Source organism: Saccopteryx bilineata, chromosome 7, assembly GCF_036850765.1.
Source record: "Saccopteryx bilineata isolate mSacBil1 chromosome 7, mSacBil1_pri_phased_curated, whole genome shotgun sequence".
Lineage (NCBI taxonomy): Eukaryota > Metazoa > Chordata > Mammalia > Chiroptera > Emballonuridae > Saccopteryx > Saccopteryx bilineata.
The window spans coordinates 59,333,737-59,352,899 of NC_089496.1; the positions used below are offsets into that span (position 1 = coordinate 59,333,737).

The 19,163-nt window shown below is 50.1% G+C and overlaps 1 protein-coding gene across 1 annotated transcript in view; it reads left to right on the forward strand.

The window, feature by feature from the left end:
* Positions 1 to 1,192: 1,192 nt before the first annotated feature.
* The window catches only part of CHRNA7 (cholinergic receptor nicotinic alpha 7 subunit), a 51,420-nt gene continuing 33,449 nt past the window's right edge, over positions 1,193 to 19,163 (forward strand). The window contains exons 1-2 of the mRNA XM_066239132.1: positions 1,193 to 1,270; positions 1,502 to 1,641. Coding sequence (XP_066095229.1) covers positions 1,225 to 1,270; positions 1,502 to 1,641 — 186 coding nt within the window. The 5' untranslated portion in view covers positions 1,193 to 1,224. The remainder of the gene's footprint in view (positions 1,271 to 1,501; positions 1,642 to 19,163) is intronic.

Below are 19,163 nucleotides of genomic sequence, written 5' to 3' on the forward strand. Positions count from 1 at the left end.
TTTCCACTCTTACCTGAATTGTCTGTTTTTATTATTATTATTATATTATTATATTGATAAATCAGGGCACCTATGTTCAGAGAAAACACCTCCAGATTATTTTGACATTTGATTATGCTGCATACCCCTCACCCAAAGTCAAATTGTCTTCTGTCACCTTCTATCTGGTTTTCTTCCCCCACCCCCTCTCTCTCCTTCCTCCCCCCCCACCATCACATTCTTGTCCATGTCTCTGAGTCTCATTTTTATGTCCTACCTATGTATGGATTCATATAGTTCTTAGTTTTTTCTGACTTACTTATTTCACTCCTTATAATGTTATCAAGGTCCATCCATAGACAACCCAAGTGTCCATCAGAGGACGAGTGGATTAAAAAGCTTTGGTACATATACACTATGGAATACTACTCAGCCATAAGAAATGATGACATCGGATCATTGACGATAACATGCATCTCCTTTTAACAGAGGACGGCGCATAAAGACGATGTCCACCGGAGATCCCATCACACACTCATGCAGGTCCCCTCCCCTGTAGAATGCCCTCCACCCCCGCCCTGTCCCCCTCAACCCCGGCTGACTTCGCCTCTCCGCTGGGCACTTCCAGAACCGGGCTGAGAATCAGGCTAGCGACGCTGAGGAAACGTCTGGATCTGGGGGGAGGAAAGGGGTGGAAGGGAGGGAGGGAGGGAGCAGACGGCGTCCCAGGTCTGTCTCTGCTGGTTGGAGAGACCTCGGGACCTGTGGGAGCCGGGGTCTCCTGGAATCTGTCCTCCAGCCGCCATGGGGGTGGGGGAGTGGGGAAGAGGACCGGATCCCAGAATAGTCCCGGTTCCGCTCCCAGAGGCTTTGTCCCAGATCAGCTTCGGGGTGAGAACGAGAGGGAGCGCAGCCGGAACAAAGGACAGCGCGCCAGCACCTGGACAGCGCCCTTCGCGTCCGGACGCGCGCGCTGCGCTGCGCGCAGGGCGGGCTCCCGGGAGACGGAGGCGGGGCGCGGGGCGCGGGGCGCGGGGCGCCTCCTCCTTGCAGCCGAGGGCTGCGGTTCCCGAGTCCGCCGGCCGGGGCGCGGGCCGGGGGCGGGGCTCGTCACGTGGAGCGGAGGGGCCCGCGGGGCGGGGGCGCGCTCGGCGGTTGAAAGACGCGCCAGCCCAGCCTTGGCGAGGCGGCGCGGCGGCTGCAGGCGGCCAGGCCCGCGGACAGCTGACGGCTCCGGGACCCAACATGCGCCGCTCGGTCTGGCTGACGCTGGCCGCATCGCTCCTGCACGGTAAAGCCGCGCGGCTCCCCGCTCTCCACTCCTCCTCCGCGGGCTCGCGGTGCAGCCCAGGCGGCTCGGGGGTCGTCAGCCTTGGGGGTCGCGGCGGGGGGGGCGTCAGGGGCTGCCCGGGGAGGCTGCCCTGGTTCGGTGGCTGGGATCGCGGGGAAGCGGGGTGGGCACCTTAAGGAGCACCCCCGCTGGCCTTGCCTGAGCAGCCCGCCCGGCTCTCCTCTCCGCAAGTGTCCCTGCAAGGCGAGTTCCAGCGGAAGCTGTACAAGGAGCTGCTCAAGAACTACAACCCCTTGGAGAGGCCCGTGGCCAACGACTCGCAGCCGCTCACCGTCTACTTCTCCCTGAGCCTCCTGCAGATCATGGACGTGGTGAGTCTCCGCGTGGCCACGGGGCTGCCCTCTCCCCGCTGCGGGCTCCCGGGGCTGTGGAAGCGATGGCTGGCTGGGCGGTTTGGCCGGGACACTCTGGCTGGCCCCGGGGGCCAGGCGGGCTGGTGCTCTGACCCCCTCAGTTTCCCCTCCTGCGAAGCTGTCCCAGGGCCCCAGCCACCTGTGCGTGGTAGTTCAATGCCGCCTGCCCCCCGCCCTCCACCTCCAGCTTAGAAACTCGGGGAGAAAGTATCCTTAGCCAGGAACCACACCAAGAACAGGGTCCAAGTGGTCCTATCTTGGTCCCACATACGGAATATCTTGACATGCAGTCCGATATTTGGAGTCATTTAGCCAATTCTAGACTTTTCTGCTGCTGGTGGCCTGTAGGTCTCTTTGAGTAGGGGGCCTGGTGCTGGGCTTTACAAAAAAGTAAGATTTCCAGTTCTTTTTTTTTAATGGCTGTGTAGTATTCCATTATGTAAATGTACTACAACTTTTTGTTTTTCTTTTCTTTTTCTTGACCCACTCAATAGTTTTTGGTGAACCATGCCATCTCCAGAAATTAGAAATGAAAACAAAAGAGCAAAGATGGCTGTTTATCGAGCTTGGTCTACACAGGAAAGAAGATAGGGTGTGGATTTTGAGCCAGGGGAGGAGAGGCTGGGAAATAGAGCCCTCAGCCGAGCTAGGTGGGAGAAATGGCATTGGAGGGGCCCGGGGCTCTGGAGCAGGTGTGGTGGTGTGGGAGGCAGGTGCTTCACAGAGCACCTTCCCTGTTATGTGAAGGAGCGACTTGTACGTGGGAGCCTTGGTATGTTCTGACTCTCTGCTCATTCCTGCGTGGTGGGTCTTATGGAAATCTCTTAAATGTCCCCGAGTCTGTACTTTCCCGTTGATGAACCGGGCACAATAGCACTTTATTGGTCAGGATGGTGAAACTAAATAAAGAACCGTGGAGGCAGCTTTGAAAGACCACACTGTGGTCAATTTCATCAAAACAAAAAATAATGTCTCCTCCCCCACCCCTGCTCACGACAGAGGTCCAGGCTGCTGAGCTAACTCACTCCATGTGAGGTGGATGGGAGGGCGAGAAGGAAGACTCCCTCCCCCACCACTTGCCCAGGGTTGGCTCTTGCCAGACTGCCTCAGCGTGTGTGTGTGTGTGTGTGTGTGTGTGTGTGTGCTCTGTAGCAGCCTCCTTTGGCCGGGTCCTTGTGCTGAATGCGTGGGATGCGAGGGTGCCATGGATGGACACTTGGCTGAGAAACAAAAGCAGCAGTTGAGTTGAGTGTACCTTCTTAGGGACACAGAAATCTGTTTTGGAGATGAAAGCCACTCCCCAAGAAGCTGCAAGATTTCTCCTGGGCACCCCAACCTTTTTAAGGGACTCTTCAGAAAGCAGGTTACATAAAGGATTGGGGATTTTAGGAGAAGCCTTAGGCATGGGCTGGGGTGACACTATGTAAAATTAGAAACAGATATTTGCAAACAAATGCCAAAAAAGCTTTATTATTATTATTATTATTAGTCAAGTGAGGAGATTTAAAAGTCACCAAAAAAAAAAAAAAGTTAGGAAATTCAAAAGTAACAGATCGTAAGCACTGTGTATCACCAACACCCCAGCATGAGAGAACCATGTGTGGAGACGGGTTGTGGGGGTGGGGAGGGGAGGAAGACTTGGTCTGACCTTGGCCATGGACTTAGCCATGAACCCATTGAACTTCCCAGCCATGCAAACGCTCAGAGTTCATAGAGTGGCCTTGAGCCGAAGACCTTTCTAAATCCCCTTTTTCCCTCGTGCGTCAAAGGAGAGACTAACAGCACCCGCTTCACGGGGTTTGGAGAGGATTAAGTAAGAGAAATTACCCAGCACATATTGGCGATTCACTGAAGGTTCAGCTCGACCTTAATTATGTAGCTTATTCAACGCAGAGGTCAGGTCCTGAATGCCCGGGAAGGCATGCTCGCTTGTCCAAGGTGGCCGGCTCACTGGTCAGAGGCAGGGCTGCAAGGCCGACCCACCTCTGGGACGCTCCTGCCTCCTTTCAAGTTAGTAGCAGCCTTTGCGGAACCAAGTCACCTTCATGGATTCATACCGCCCAAATTGTGACCGACTGACTTGAGAGGACTGGGCTGAGATCTCGGGGAAAGGAGGAAGTCTCTCTGTCGGAGCTTGCACCGACACACGCTTTAAACACTTGTCATTCCCGTCAGACTTGGCTCGAGCCTGGTTTAGAAGCTGCGCCAGCGCTTCCCATCTGGGATCTCAGCACCACGGACAGAGGCACAATGGCTCTCGTGGGCGCTGCCTAGGAGCGAAGTCTTGACTGGTCTACGATTCTCTCTTCGCAAATTCAATTCCGGAGGACGTTTGCCCGTTCTCTTTTAAAGACTGCCCTCTCCCCCCCCAAATCGTTTGACTGTTCCCCTTTATGCCAGTAGAGAGTCCCAGGCTGCAGTGATAGGGAAATGACATAGGATGCTACACATTTTATTTCTGTGCAAGCTTCTTCTTTTTTTTTTTTCTCTCTCTCTCTCTCTCTCTTTCTTTCATTGCTTTATTTCACACATATTCACCGAGCTTGGCTGGTGAACTTACTAGATTCTGGGAGCTCATAGGTGAATAAAGGATAGGTTTCTACTTTGAAAATTCACCTTCTGGTGCTGGCTGGGTGGCTCAGTTGGTGAGAGCATCGTCCCTGTGTGCCAAGGTTGTGAGTTCGATCCCCGTGGCTAGGACACATACATGAAACAACCAATGAGTGCATAAATAAGTGGAGCAACAAATCAATGTTTCTCTCTCTCTCTCTCTCTCTCTCTACCTTCCTTCCTCCCTCTCGTCTTCCTTCCCTCCCTTCCTCCATCCTTTCTTCCCTCCCTTCTCCCCTCCTCTCTCAAATCAATACAGTAAAAAAGAACTCACATTCTAGGTAGCAGGACTGGCATGGAGTCCAAGATTCTTGCATGTGTAACTGAACATAAACGCCTGTACACGCCGCTGCAAATGCATTCAGGAGAAAAGTGTTTATTCCTAGTTAGGGTGGCTGGGAATGGTTTCAAAGCTATCTTTCTAAAAAGCGAGTGGGAGCCTCCCAGTTGAAGACATTACAGAAGGCCAGGGCGAGGGAAGACAGAGAGGGTGTGGTAGAGGGAGGCACCCCTTTCACCGAGGTGTGTTCTAGGGAACTGGGGCTCCTCATTCCTCTGGGCTGCAGGCTCTCCAGCCAGACGTCTCAGAAAATGGAATGTGCTTGTGTTTGTTGAGAATTTCTAAAAGAGGTGCAGGATGGGCCAAACGACTCACTTTTCTTCCTCGGCCCTTTCGTAAGAAGGGTGCGTTCTAGGAGCACACCCAACAAGACAGAGGTTAGCATTATTTTTTAGAAGGAGGTGAACTCGAGAGGTGAGTTCAGAGACAGGAGAGGCAATCGAGTACGTGCCGTCTTGAGTTTGGATTTTCCCCAGAGCCCTAGTCTGGGTACCTCCGAGGGCAGGAGAGGGCAGGGTGCCAAGCGTTTTGCGAAGCTGCAACATCAGCTTGTTGTAGCCTATATTCCTAGAAATGGACACGGGCCAAACCGTGACATTTGTATTCAATCCAAAAAGTAGAAATCATAGATTAGAATTAAAAAAAAAAAAAAAAAGATGTGCCGACATTTTAAAGACCAGACACGTATCTTTAAAGAATCACCTTATCTGTCGTGGCCTGTTTCAGTTACTGGGGAAAGTCTAGGTGGATGGTGGGAGTTTGTGGTGGGTGTTTATGGAGAAGGGAAGTAGCTAGGTCTGTGTTTAGATGGAGGATGCTAAGGGGCAGTGTGTGTGTGGGGGACAGATTGGAGAGGAGGGGGTGAGGGGTTTGCAATTAGACCGGTCACTGTGAGAATGTGGAGCAAAGGACAGATTCCAGAGACATTTGGATTCATTATCTATGGCATACAAGTAAAATTCACCTGGGGATGTAGACAGATGTGCTCAGTGACAGTCCTTAAATGATTCCTAAGTGCATGCTCTGACTTACAGTGGTTATTAATTTACCTTATGGGCTGGGAATGAGATAATAGCATAAGAAATCATTTTGAAGTGATGCACATCTGAGGTTCTAAACCACCCAGCAGTTTCCATGATATATCTTTTTTTTTGTATTTTTCTGAAGCTGGAAATGGGGAGACAGTCAGACAGACTCCCGTATGCGCCCGACCGGGATCCACCCGGCACGCCCACCAGGGAGCGATGCCCTGCCCATCTGGGGCGTCGCTCTGTTGTGACCAGAGTCATTCTAGCGCCTGGGGCAGAAGCCACAGAGCCATCCCCAGCGCCAGGGCCATCTTTTTCTCCAATGGAGCTTTGGCTGCAGGAGGGGAAGAGATAGACAGAGAGGAAGGAGAGGGGGAGGGGTGGAGAAGCAAATGGGCGCCTCTCCTGTGTGCCCTGGCTGGGAATCAAACCCGGGACTTCTGCACGCCAGGCCAACGCTCTACCACTGAGCCAACCGGCCAGGGCTTTCTTTTTTTTTATTTCTACCATTTAGCCACTCACCTGTGCACACACATCAAAAGGCCATTCTAAGTGTGGATTTGCATAAAATTAATGTGCAGTTAGGGAAGCGTGTTTGGTGGTCCAGGTATTGAAAATGAACAATATGAACCAACAGCTAATTAGACACCAGCATAAAACGCATCATTCTGCGTGAAGGATTTTGGTTAGTTTGTAGGTTTTTGTCATTGCTGCTGCACTTTTTTTTTTTTTGGTTTGAAAGCCTTAGTCACAAGACAGTTGAATAACCAGTTGTGCATTTGGGGTTTGTAATTGCAGATGACAATAAAATGTTGGGAAGCCCACTGTCCCAAAAGCTTATATATCACCTGAGATGGCTTTCTGCTCAAGTTTATCAGGCTTATAATTTTGCATTCATTAGTGTATATTTAAAATGCTGCAACCCTAACAGAATGGTATCAAGTGTTAGCGGTAAGATCACGCACCTTGAACACAGTCTACAAAGGCAACTCAAGGTGCAGTGAAGTAATCATCCTAGTAATGTTTTGAGATATGTTGCTTCTTCTTTTTTTTTTTTTTGTATTTTTCTGAAGCTGGAAACAGGGAGGCAGTCAGACAGACTCCCGCATGTGCCCGACTGGGATCCACCCGGCACGCTCACCAAGGGGTGATGTTCTGCCCATCTGGGGCGTCGCTCTGTTGTGACCAGAGCCAGTCTAGCGCCTGAGGCAGAGGCCATGGAGCCATCCTCAGCGCCCGGGCCACCTTTGCTCCAATGGAGCCTCAGCTGTGGGAGGGGAAGAGAGAGACAAGAGGAAGGGGGGGGGGTAGAGAAGCAGATGGGCGCTTTTCCTGTGTGCCCTGGCTGGGAATCGAACTCGGGACTTCCGCACGCCAGGCCGACGCTCTACCACTGAGCTAACCGGCCAGGGCCAAGACATGTTGTTTCTTAAGGCTACACACCAAGTTAAAAACAAAACAAGAAAGGACTAAGGAAGGATTGACCAAAATTACAATTGCTCAGGACATTCTGGTACAGTTTCTTATCTGTTTCCTTGTGGTTATAGGATGTGCAGAGAAATACTTAAACCATAAAACAGTTTAACAGCATTACGATGCCTTAAAAACTACTTAGCTGGCATTCGTTTTAGAATGATGCAAATAAGCCAAGTCATAAACAAATAGAGTTTTAAAAATAAAATTGTATGCTTGTCCCATTATTATATAACGCCTGTCACCATGGCATCATCAATCCTGACTCCAATTCTTATTTTAGAAAGTGGTTCTCTCTCTTTTTTTAATGTTTATCAAAATCATCCGTGATGTTGCTTTTAAGCCTGGTTGGTTTTGTTTAAATTGTGTCCCAGGCATTGTGTGTGGAAAAACGGTGGAGATAATTTGGGGGCTTTGAAAACACACACCCCTCTTTCTCTTCCTCTAGTTTTATGTTTGTTCTGACTAGCATACAGGCTGTGGGCACCGGCAAGCTCCCACCACTGTGATGAGTTAGTAGTTGAGATCAGAAGTTGGATTTCCAATTCTGTGAGGGCAGGTCTGTTTCTGACTTTGATGTCTACCTTTTAGGGTGTAAGCAGAGGCAATTGACTAGGGTCCTCTGTTCAGTGACCCCTGAACTCCTATTTTGTCCCCCGGACTCCTGAGTCTGTCAAGATCTGGTTCAACATTTGGCTTCTCCAGCATGGCTTTGGGAAGCATCCCTTGTTTCTGGACAAGTGGTCCCCAATCTGGTATTCTCTCCCCTCCTGGTCTTGAACCTGCAATTCCTCATTACCTGTTCCTTCTCTGGTGCCTTCGTGCATAAGACAGTCCCATCTCCCCATGTTTTCCGATTGTTCCCCCTGCAGGTTGGTGGGAACCCCCTGGTACCTCGTTGCCGATGGCAGAACGGAAATGATGAATTAAAAATGTGTTCACAGGCCCTGGCTGGTTGGCTGAGTGGTAGAGTGTCGGCCCCGTGTGTGGAAGTCCCAGGTTTGATTCCCAGTCAGGGCACACAGGAGAAGCGCCCATCTGCTTCTCTATGCTTCCCCTCTCCTTTTTCTCTATCTCTCTCTTCCCTTTCCACAGCCAAGGCTCCATTGGAGCAAAGTTGGCCTGGGCGCTGAGGACGGCACCATGGCCTCCGCCTCAGGTGCTAGAATGGCTCCGGTTGCAGTGGAGCAATGCCCCAGATGGGCAGAGCATTGCCCCCTGGTGGGTATGTCTGGTGGATTCCGGTCGGGCACATGCGGGAGTCTGTCTCTCTGCCTCCCTGCTTCTCATCTCAGAAAGATACAAAAATAAAACAAAACAAACAAATAAACAACAACAACAACAAAAACATGTTCACAGCATACTTTGATAATTGGCCCAGATTTATTGCGGTAGAAATTTTATTCCTCACAAAAACCTCTTTATGGCTCTGGGATCTCCAACTAGGCCTGATTCTCTTGGCTTTATAGGCTGAAAATTACGGACGCTCCAACTACAAGAACCTTTCTTGTCAATGCTGCCTTTCACATCTACCACCAGAGATACTTCCCGAAGGGGTCAGTCCCCAGAGCCCCTTCCTTCATTCCTGACACACTGTCGATGGAACAGATACGGTCCTGCTGTGGAGGGGCACCCAATGAAAATCTCTGTTCTCTTATTGATTTATTAGGATTAGGTAGAGCTTTTGCTCAGGGAAGACGAAAGTCATCTGAAGCCTTCTGAGAACAATGCCCGTGATGTTTATTCGGTGACTTCCTTATTCACAGGTCAACATCAGCAGCGATAATACAGTTTTAGAAGAAGAAGAAAAAAAATCCCCAAACTATTGTAAAATAATGTGTCTGTGTGCCTATTTATGTGTGTGTAAACACACACACACACACACACGCGTGCACACAAACACACCAGGGGTTCTTACCTCGCTCTCCCTGTTGGATTTTTTTTTTTTTTTTTTTTTTGCATTTTCCTGAAGCTGGAAACAGGGAGAGACAGTCAGACAGACTCCCGCATGCGCCCGACTGGGATCCACCCGGCACGCCCACCAGGGGCGATGCTCTGCCCACCAGGGGGTTGATGCTCTGCCCCTCCGGGGCGTCGCTCTGTCGCGACCAGAGCCACTCTAGCGCCTGAGGCAGAGGCCACAGAGCCATCCCCAGCGCCCGGGCCATCTTTGCTCCAATGGAGCCTCACTGCGGGAGGGGAAGAGAGAGACAGAGAGGAAAGCGCGGTGGAGGGGTGGAGAAGCAAATGGGCGCTTCTCCTGTGTGCCCTGGCCAGGAATCGAACCCAGGTCCTCCGCACGCTAGGCCGACGCTCTACCGCTGAGCCAACCGGCCATCCCTGTTGGATTTTTAATTTTCTTGGCTGAGACATGACGTAACAGGCTTGTAAGGTTTCCGAGAGGGAAGGTGTGGAGGTACAGCTCCCTGAAAGCCAGAAATAATTGACTGGTGCTGACAGGAGATTAAATCAGGCATTGTATAAAATCTTGCATGATGGGTTAAACAATAAATCACTGCAGGAGCACGGGCTGTGGGAAAAGGGCTGGGCCCGAGGCCGACTCCAGTTCAAAGCCAGGTGATCCAGGAAGAAACTGACCGGCAGCTGTGGCAAAGGGGACAGACCCTGTCGCTGTCCTGCTTAATGAATGCCACCTTGGAGATGCTCCAAGGCGGGGGGGGGGGAGGGGGGAACTTTCTCTCAGGTCACGCTAAGCAAAGTGTCTGTAAATGTTCCCGTCTTGAGACAAGGAGGCGGCGTCCGCATCCAGGGCAAAGGCACAGAGAAGCCAGGAGAATGCCTTTGTTTTTGTTTCGCGGAGAGAAGGTGTGTTCAGGTGGAGCTTCAAATGTTTTTGAAACGTCGGAATTGTCAAAATGACGTTCCGATCTAATGTTAACAGTTTTCAGAAAGCTCACACAATACAATGGGACATGACCAGAGGGTGGGAGGAGGAGGGGGGATTCAAATGAAGCAAATGAAGCCAAGGTTGCTCACTGGTTATCCAGGTGGATTTGATTACTCTGCACCTGGGAGGAATGTGCAATTGAAATCCCTAGTTAGCGGGCCCTGGCCAGTTGGCTCAGTGGTAGAGCGTCGGCCTGGCGTGCAGAAGTCCCGGGTTCGATTCCCAGTCAGGGCACACAGGAGAAGCGCCCATCTGCTTCTCCACCCCTCCCTCTCTCCTTCCTCTCTGTCTCTCTCTTCCCCTCCCACAGCTGAGGCTCCATTGGGGCAAAGATGTCCCGGGCACTGGGGATGGCTCTGTGGCCTCTGCCTCAGGCGCTAGACGCCCCGGATGGGCAGAGCATCACCCCCTGGTGGGCATGCTGGGTGGATCCCGGTCAGGCGCATGCGGGAGTCTGACTATCTCCCCGTTTCCAGCTTCAGAAAAATACACACACACGCACAAAAAAAAGGAAATCCCTAGTTAGCAAAGGTTAGTTTCTCCACTGTTTCCGATTAAGATGTTGTATTGGCCTCTGATAACATTGAATAGGCAGGGCCAGCTCATAGAGAGGGATACATTTCATTTTTGAAGCCTTTAGTCCTGTTTCAGACTTTATAACAGACAGCCACAATGTGGCACACCATCAAAACCGGCTAGTGAGTTAATCATCACCAGGGAATCCCACCCAACACGACATCAAGCACCGAGGTGTCATTTTGCACCCCCCCCATGTTGTTCTGTAAGTGGAATCACACACGCACACAGTATGCATCCTTTTCCGTCTGGTTTCTTTGGCTCCATTTTGTTTTTGCAAGACTCACCTAAGCCGTTGTTGCCTGTTGCTATCATTCGTTGTTTTTTTTTCTATGCATCTATAACACGATTTATTATTCTGTTAAAGGGTAGTTTGAGTGTGTCGGGCTATTATTGTTGATTATGCAGGACACGAGTGTTCTTATTGTTCATGTCCTTGGATGCATGCCGTTCGCATTTCCGTCTGTCACACGTGTCCTTGCTCAGTCACAGGGTGGCCTATTTTTAACTTTCTCCAGATGAAGCCAAACCATGTCCAAAAAACGGTTTATACCAATTACCATCCCCACCAGCAGGGTATGAAAAAGTCTTGTTCTACATAGCCACCCACCATTGTTAGTTCAGTCTTTTTTTCCACTTACCATTCTGGTGGGTGTGGAGGGATTACCAATAAAGTCAAGGACATTGTCATCCCTTAATTTTCTTCTTGGACATCTTCTGAGGAGTGCCTATTCATGTCTCTTGCCTATTTTTATCTGAGTATTTTGTTTTTGGGTGTTTTGTTTGTTTGTTTGTTCCTTATTGGTCTGTATGGTTTTCTAGATTATGAACACGAAACATTAGTTGCATGTTTTGCAAATATCTTCTCAGACACTTTGGCTGGTCTTTTCACTGTTTTTAATGTTCTTTGCTTCTCTCTTGTGTACACTTTTTTTTTTCTGTATTTTTCTGAAGCCGGAAACGGGGAGAGACATTCAGACAGACTCCCGCATGCGCCCGACCGGGATCCACCCAGCATGCCCACCAGGGGGCGACGCTCTGCCCACCAGGGGGCGATGCTCTGCCCCTCCGGGGCGTCGCTCTGTTGTGACCAGAGCCACTCTAGCGCCCGGGGCAGAGGCTGAGGAGCCATCCCCAGCGCCCGGGCCATCTTTGCTCCAGTGGAGCCTCGGCTGCGGGAGGGGAAGAGAGAGACAGAGAGGAAGGAGAGGGGGAGGGGTGGAGAAGCAGATGGGTGCTTCTCCTGTGTGCCCTGGCTGGGAATCGAACCCAGGACTTCTGCATGCCAGGCTGACGCTCTACCACTGAGCCAACCGGCCAGGGCTCTTGTGTACACTTTTAATTGAAGTAAAACATAGAGACAGATAAGTGGTGTCTTTTTTTTTTTTTAGGTGAGAGGCAGGGAGATAGTAAGGCAGACTCCTGCATGCACCCCAACTGGATCCACCGAGCAACCTTCATCTGAGGCTGATGCTGGAGTACCAAGCTATTTTTAGCACCTTAGGCTGATGTGCTTAGACCAACTGAGCTATCCTCAGTGCCTGGGGCCAACACACTCAAATCAATTGAGCCACTAGCTGCAGAAGGGGGGAAGAGAGAGGGAAGGGGGAGAGGGAGGTGGCAAGAAGCAGCTTCTCTGTGTGCTCTGGGTGGGACTCAAACCCAGGACATCCATATACTTGGCCAACACTCTATGCACTGAGCCACTGGCCAGGGCCAATAAATGGTGTCTTTTGATGAACTGACATTCTTCATTTTAATGTGGTCAGATGTGTAATTCTTTTTTTCTACCTGTAGTATATCTGTGTTATATTCAAAAGGTGGACTTCCTCAAGCTTGTAAGATACTTCCCTATGTATTTGCTTTTCGGGGCTTTTAGTTGTTAGAAATCCTAATGATTAATTTATTATGGTTTTCAGGGAATAATGAAAGAGTTGTGTGTGTGTGAATATGTCCAGGGGCACATGTGGACATCTTAATTACTGAGTATGTGTTCCCTATGGAGAAAATGTATGGGCTACAGCATCATCTAACATATCTAAACACGTTGCCATGACACGCAGCATTTACAGAGCCGTCAGGAAAGCTGGGTCTGAGAGATGCACCAGCCCCTGATCCCCATGTTTCCCGCTGACACCAGCTTCCCAGAGTCCTGTGACAGCCTCTAATTGTCGGTCCCACCCCTACAGCCATGTGTTCGTGGAGGTCAGCATCATATCTGCCTACACCCGACTTAGACGTGGCCGGTCGTTCTCAGTAAGGCAGGTTGGACCACCCAGAGTTCTCAGGGAGGTGTTCAGTATTTAAATAATCAGCGAGATCACATTTATGACTAAGCAGGGGAGGAGAAATATGAGGGATGACAGAATAGAACTCACACCGTCATTGAAACAATGGGGTATTGCTCTACGTACAATTTTACCGGATGCTTTTCACCCATTTTCTATTCTAACTTTTTTTTTTTTTTGGGTATGCTTACATTTTGTTGCTCATTACATAATATTCCCTTTCATGGGTATGCCCCAATGCATTGTTGACCAGTTAGCTTGTTTACATCGTGTTGTTCTTGACACTATAAATCGCATCAGAAACATCTTCGGACTTCCATGTTCATTCTGATGTCTGCCTTTTTTTTTTTTTCTTTAGGATTGTGCCTGAGATGTGGCATTAGCCCAAAAAGTTCATAATTTTTTAAAAAGTCTCTTGACTTAAAAGTAAACCTAAAGGGGCCCTGGCAGGTTGGCTCAGTGGTAGAGTGTCAACCCCGTGTGTGGAAGTCCCGGGTTCGATTCCCCGCCAGGGCACACAGGAGAAATGCCCATCTGCTTCTCCACCCCTCCCCCTCTCCTTCCTCTCTCTGTCTCTCTTCCCCTCCCACAGCCAAGGCTCCGTTGGAGCAAAGTTGGCCCAGGCACTGAGGACGGCTCCATGGCCTCTGCGTCAGGTGCTAGAATGGCTCCTGTTGCAACAGAGCAACGCCCCAGATGGGCAGAGCATCGCCCCCTGGTGGGCATGTCGGGTGGATCTCAGTCGGTGTATGTAGGAGTCTGTCTCTCTGCCTTCCCTTTTCTCACTTCAGAAAAATACAAAAAGAAAAGAAAAGAAATATCATTGCTGGGTAAAAAGAGGGTGGAGAGTGACTCATGATTATAGTTTGAGAAGTTCTTGAACCAGATTATAAAATGCCCAAGATCGGGGAGGGGGGAGCCCTTCCTTGCCTGGGAATCTTCCATTATTTGAACGCCGAATCCTCTGTAATAACCTAGCTGTTGAGGACAAATGAATCCCTTCTTTACCTTGAAAATAAATGGGCTGTTTGGGGTTATCATGAATATAAAAATACGTGCAAATTGATTTGTGTGTATAGGGAAGGGATGCTTACAGACAGCCAGGGGTGGGGAGTTGTGGGATGGAAATCCAGCTATAACTATTGGGTGGGCTTCAACCTGGGGGTCCTGTACAGCGAGCAATTTCTTCCTAGCCAGTGCAGGTTTATGATGAAACAACAACAAAAAAAATTTTTCCCTGCCATATTTTAATTGGCCCACACTTTAACAAAAGGTAATTTATGAGGGAAGGAATTCCTTTGGAGCTTTACGCAAACTGTTTAATCACTTGAATGACCAAAGAATTTTCAAAGTAATTTTGTTGTTCCTGACTTGCGATAGGAACATTTTTCTTGGTAGGGTGGACCCGGCCTGAGTGATGTCACTCACCCCTTTCAGGAGAAGAAAAGAGGCCAGTGAGTGGTCTTGAGTTTGGTTTACTTAGTGCCTCATTGTTCTGTATAAAGCAGGACATCAGACTGCTCTCTGAATTCGACAGGAAATCTAATCGACTTACATTCTGGGGACAGGGAGCAGGGTGTGTGTGGGGGAGGGGAAGCGTCAAATTTTCCTTTGTGAGTGTTCAAGTGGCGCCGTGATTAGTTACAATGAACTGCCAAATTATATCTGGGCCCCAGTAATTCGTTGCCTCTCCGCACATCCGTGAGAGAAAAGTCTCTCAGCCTAAAGACCCGTGGGGGACTCCTTATTGATAGATTTCGGAGAAACAGAAAGGATGATCTCATTCCAATTGGAGACCGCTAGCTTCCTAGGCTTCTTCGGGGTCCTCTAGGATTCTTGTGCTGATTGTGTGAGCCAGGATTCCGCGAGGCTCGGGCATCAGAGTGCTTTGTCTGCAGTGGTGTGCATCTTTGGGCAATGCTCCTGGCCTACAGGTTTCCAAGGTGACTGAATCCTGGTTTCACCAGGGTAGGGCTTTATATTTTTCTGAAGTTGGAAATGGGGAGGCAGTCAGAAAGACTCCCGCATGCGCCCGATCAGGATCCACCCGCCATGCCCACTGGGAGCGATGCTCTGCCCATCTGGGGCTTTGCTCTGTTGCAACCAGAGCCATTCTAGCACCTGAGGCAGAGGCCACAGAGCCATCCTCATTGCCCGGGCCATCTTTGCTCCAATGGAGCCTGGGCTGCGGGAGGGGAAGAGAGAGACAGAGAGGAAGGAGAGGGGGAGGGGTGGAGAAGCAGATGGGCACTTCTCCTGTGTGCCCTGGCTGGGAATTGAACCCGGGACTCCTGCACGCCAGGCCGATGCTCTACCGCTGAGCCAACTGGCCAGGGCCACCAGGGTAGGACTTTTAAGCAGACTCCTCTGCCCACACTGTGTTACTAGGCTTGGAGTTAGCACTGGGTGCTTCCTGGGTACCAACATGCACGAGAAACTAAAGCACTGAGAACAGGCATGCTGGGCCATGGGCAGTACCCCCTTTTCATGGCTGCGTAGTATTCCATCGTATAAATGCACCGCCCTATTTTTTATCCACTCATCTCCTGATGGGCACTTGGGGTTGCTTCCAAATCTCCACGATTGTCAACAATGCCACAGTGATCCCAAGGGAGCATAGATTCTTTTGAATCAAGGTTTGAGGTTTCCTTCCTTCCTTCCTTCCTTCCTTCCTTCCTTCCTTCCTTCCTTCCTTCCTTCCTTCCTTCCTTCTTTCCTTCCTTTCTCTCTCTCTCTCTCTCTTTCTTTCTTTCTTTTTTTTTTTAGTGAGAGGAAGGGAGGCAGAGACAGACTCCTGCCTGTGCCCAGACCCAGATCCACCTGACAAGCCCACGAGGGGGTGATACTCTGCCCATCTGGGGCATTACCTATGGCTCAGGAACCAAGTTCTTCTTAGTGCTTGAGGCGGAGGCCATGGAGCCATCCTCAGCGCCCAGGGCCAGCTCACTCCAATTGAGCCATGGCTGCAGGAGGGGAAGAGGAAGGGGAAGGTGGAGAAGCAGATGGATGCTTCTGTGTGCCCTGACTAGGAATCAAATCTGGGACATCTACACGTGGAGCCAACACTCTTTTTTTTTTTTTATTTTTTTTTATTTTTCTGAAGCTGGAAACGGGGAGAGACAGTCAGACAGACTCCTGCATGCACCCGACCGGGATCCACCCGGCACGCCCACCAGGGGGCAACGCTCTGCCCCTCCAAGGTGTCGCTCTGTTGCGACCAGAGCCACTCTAGCACATGGAGCAGAGGCCAAGAAGCCACCCCCAGTGCCCGGGCCATCTTTGCTCCAATGGAGCCTCGCTGCGGGAGGGGAAGAGAGAGACAGAGAGGAGGGAGAGGGGGAGGGGTGGAGAAGCAGATGGGCGCTTCTCCTGTGTGCCCTGGCCGGGAATCAAACCCGGGATTCCTGCACACCAGGCTGACGCTCTACCACTGAGCCAACTGGCCAGGGCACACTTGGATTTTCTTCAGAGATATCCTCAGACTTTCCAACCACTTCGCTCTACACCTGACACCGCTACAGAGTAATACTGAATGCCAACTGTAATGGAAAAAATGTATATATTTTAAAAAAGACGTGTTTGATTTCCTTTGTCGTGTCTTGACATCTTGCTACAGGAAGGTGTTTGGATCGTGGGGTCTGCGGTGTTGCTAGGACCAGACACAGGGCCCCCTGGGTATTATCTTGGGACTCGTGCAATTTCCCGTGGGTTCTGTGTTCCAGCTCCGGCTGTGACCTCTCTGGTTCCTCTCTCTGTCTCCAAACACTTTCTCTAATGGACTTAATTACTCTGTGCTTTCCCTCTGCACAAACTCTGATGATCTCGTGCCTTGCTGGCATGCTGGCAACTCAATTTTTATTTATTTTTTTCCCTGCGGAGTCTGTTTGGTTCCTTCCCGGGTGCAATTGATTAGCCACAGAAGAGTGCTGTTTTGATTAAGTTTAGGTATCGAGCTCTGCAGTCTCCCTTTCCATTTCATTTGATTATTTTATAGTCTTGTCTTTGAAACCGGGCTTAATTTGATCCAAGGCTTTATATAAAGTTATAGAGCAGGGGGTCGGAAACCTATGGCTCTTTGGATGGCTGCCTCTGGCTCGCCAATAAATCTTTAATAAAAAAAATAACATTAAAAATATAAAACATTCTCATGTATGACAATCCATTCATTTCCTACCCCGCTCATGTTTATGGTTGCGGGCGGCTGGAGCCAATCACAGCCGTCCTCCGGGACAAAACCAAATTTTTTTTTTTTTGGATAATGCGTAAGGTACACGGGTCGTTGTATGGCTCTCACAGAATTACATTTTAAAATATGTGGTGTTTCATGGTTCTCTCAGCCAAAATGGTTCCCAATCCCGGTTATAGAGTATAAAGGGCTCAGAGGGAGGGGCACAGCCATCTTGTGTGGGCCTTTTTCCAGACTGTGCTTTGTATTTATTTTTAATTAAATGAGAGGCAGGGAGGCAGGGAGGCAGAGAGATAGACTCCCACATGTGCCCCGGCCAGGATCCATCCAGCAACCCCTTTATGGGGGATGTTCTGCCCATCTGGGACCATTGCTCCATTGCTCAGGAAGCAAGCTATTTTTAGTGTCTGACTTAAAGGTTACAGAGCCATCCTCAGCACCCGGGGCCAACTCGCTTGAGCCAATCAAGCCATGGTTGTGGAAGGGGGAGAAAGAGAGAGAGAAAAGGGAGGGGGGAGGGGGTTAAGAAGTTGATGATTGCTTCTCCTGTGTACCCTGACCTGGGAATTGAACCCAGAACATCCACAAGTGAGGCGACACTCTACCACTGAGCCAATCGGCCAGGGTTCTGCTTTGTCTTTTAGTTATGTTTATCTGCCCATCTTTGTTCCTTTCTTTTTTTTTTTTTTTTTTTTTCCATTTTTCTGAAGCTGGAAACAGGGAGAGACAGTCAGACAGACTCCCGCATGCGCCCGACCGGGATCCACCCGGCACGCCCACCAGGGGCGACGCTCTGCCCACCAGGGGGCGATGCTCTGCCCATCCTGGGCGTCGCCATGTTGCGACCAGAGCCACTCTAGCGCCTGGGGCAGAGGCCACAGAGCCATCCCCAGCGCCCGGGCCATCTTTGCTCCAATGGAGCCTTGGCTGCGGGAGGGGACGAGAGAGACAGAGAGGAAAGTGCAGCGGAGGGGTGGAGAAGCAAATGGGCGCTTCTCCTGTGTGCCCTGGCCGGGAATCGAACCCGGGTCCTCCGCACGCTGTTCCTTTCTTTCTGTCTTGCATTTGCTATTTTTTTAAAAAAAAAATAGTCACTCATTCGGGTGTTTGCAGCCACACTATGTCCATGTGGCGGTCATTTTGAATGTTTATCATCTTGCTCACACCATGTGGAGAGGCTGGTGTCTACACACAATCTTTCATTTTCTGTGCTCTAAGGGTCATGCAATAGTTTTCACCTTTCTTTCCTTAGTGGTGGTCCTAATTTACTTTTTTTCCCCCCTCTTTTTTTTTTTTTTTTTTTTTTTTTTTTTACAGAGGCAGAGATAGACAGGGACAGACAGACAGGAACAGAGAGAGATGAGAAGCATCAATCATCAGTTTCTCGTTGTGCGTTGCGACTTCTTAGTTGTTCATTGATTGCTTTCTCACATGTGCCTTGACCGTGGGCCTTCAGCAGACCGAGTAACCCCTTGCTGGAGCCAGCAACCTTGGGTCCAAGCTGGCGAGCTCTTTGCTCAAGCCAGATGAGCCCGCGCGGGACCTCGGAGTCTCGAACCTGGGTACTTCCGCATCCCAGTCCGACGCTCTATCCACTGCGCCACCGCCTGGTCAGGCTTTTTTCCCCCCTCTTAATCTGTTAAACTAAGTAATCTTCAGTACCTGTAAGACTCTCTGAAGCCTCCAATAACGAAAGCAGCCTGCTGCCCCTCTCTTCTGTTCACGAATCTCAACACCCTGGCCCTCCCGCTGGCCTTTGGGACCCACCTGGCACTTCTACAGAGTTATTACAATATTATTGACTATGTCCCCAGTGCTGGACTTTGACATCTCTGTGACTGTTCTGTAACTGCCCATCTGTGCTTCTCAGTGCTTCACCTCTGTCACCTGACCAACGCCACCCCACCCCCCTCCCCGGCTACCATCCGTCTGTCCAGAGAATGTATGAGACTGCCTCTGTTTTGCTTGTTTGTGTATATAAGTCAGTTCTGCATAGAGGGCTCTGTTGGAATCCCCTAATCTCTGCCTCCTGTCTTGGAATCTCAGGTCTTTAAGTAAATTTTTTTATTTA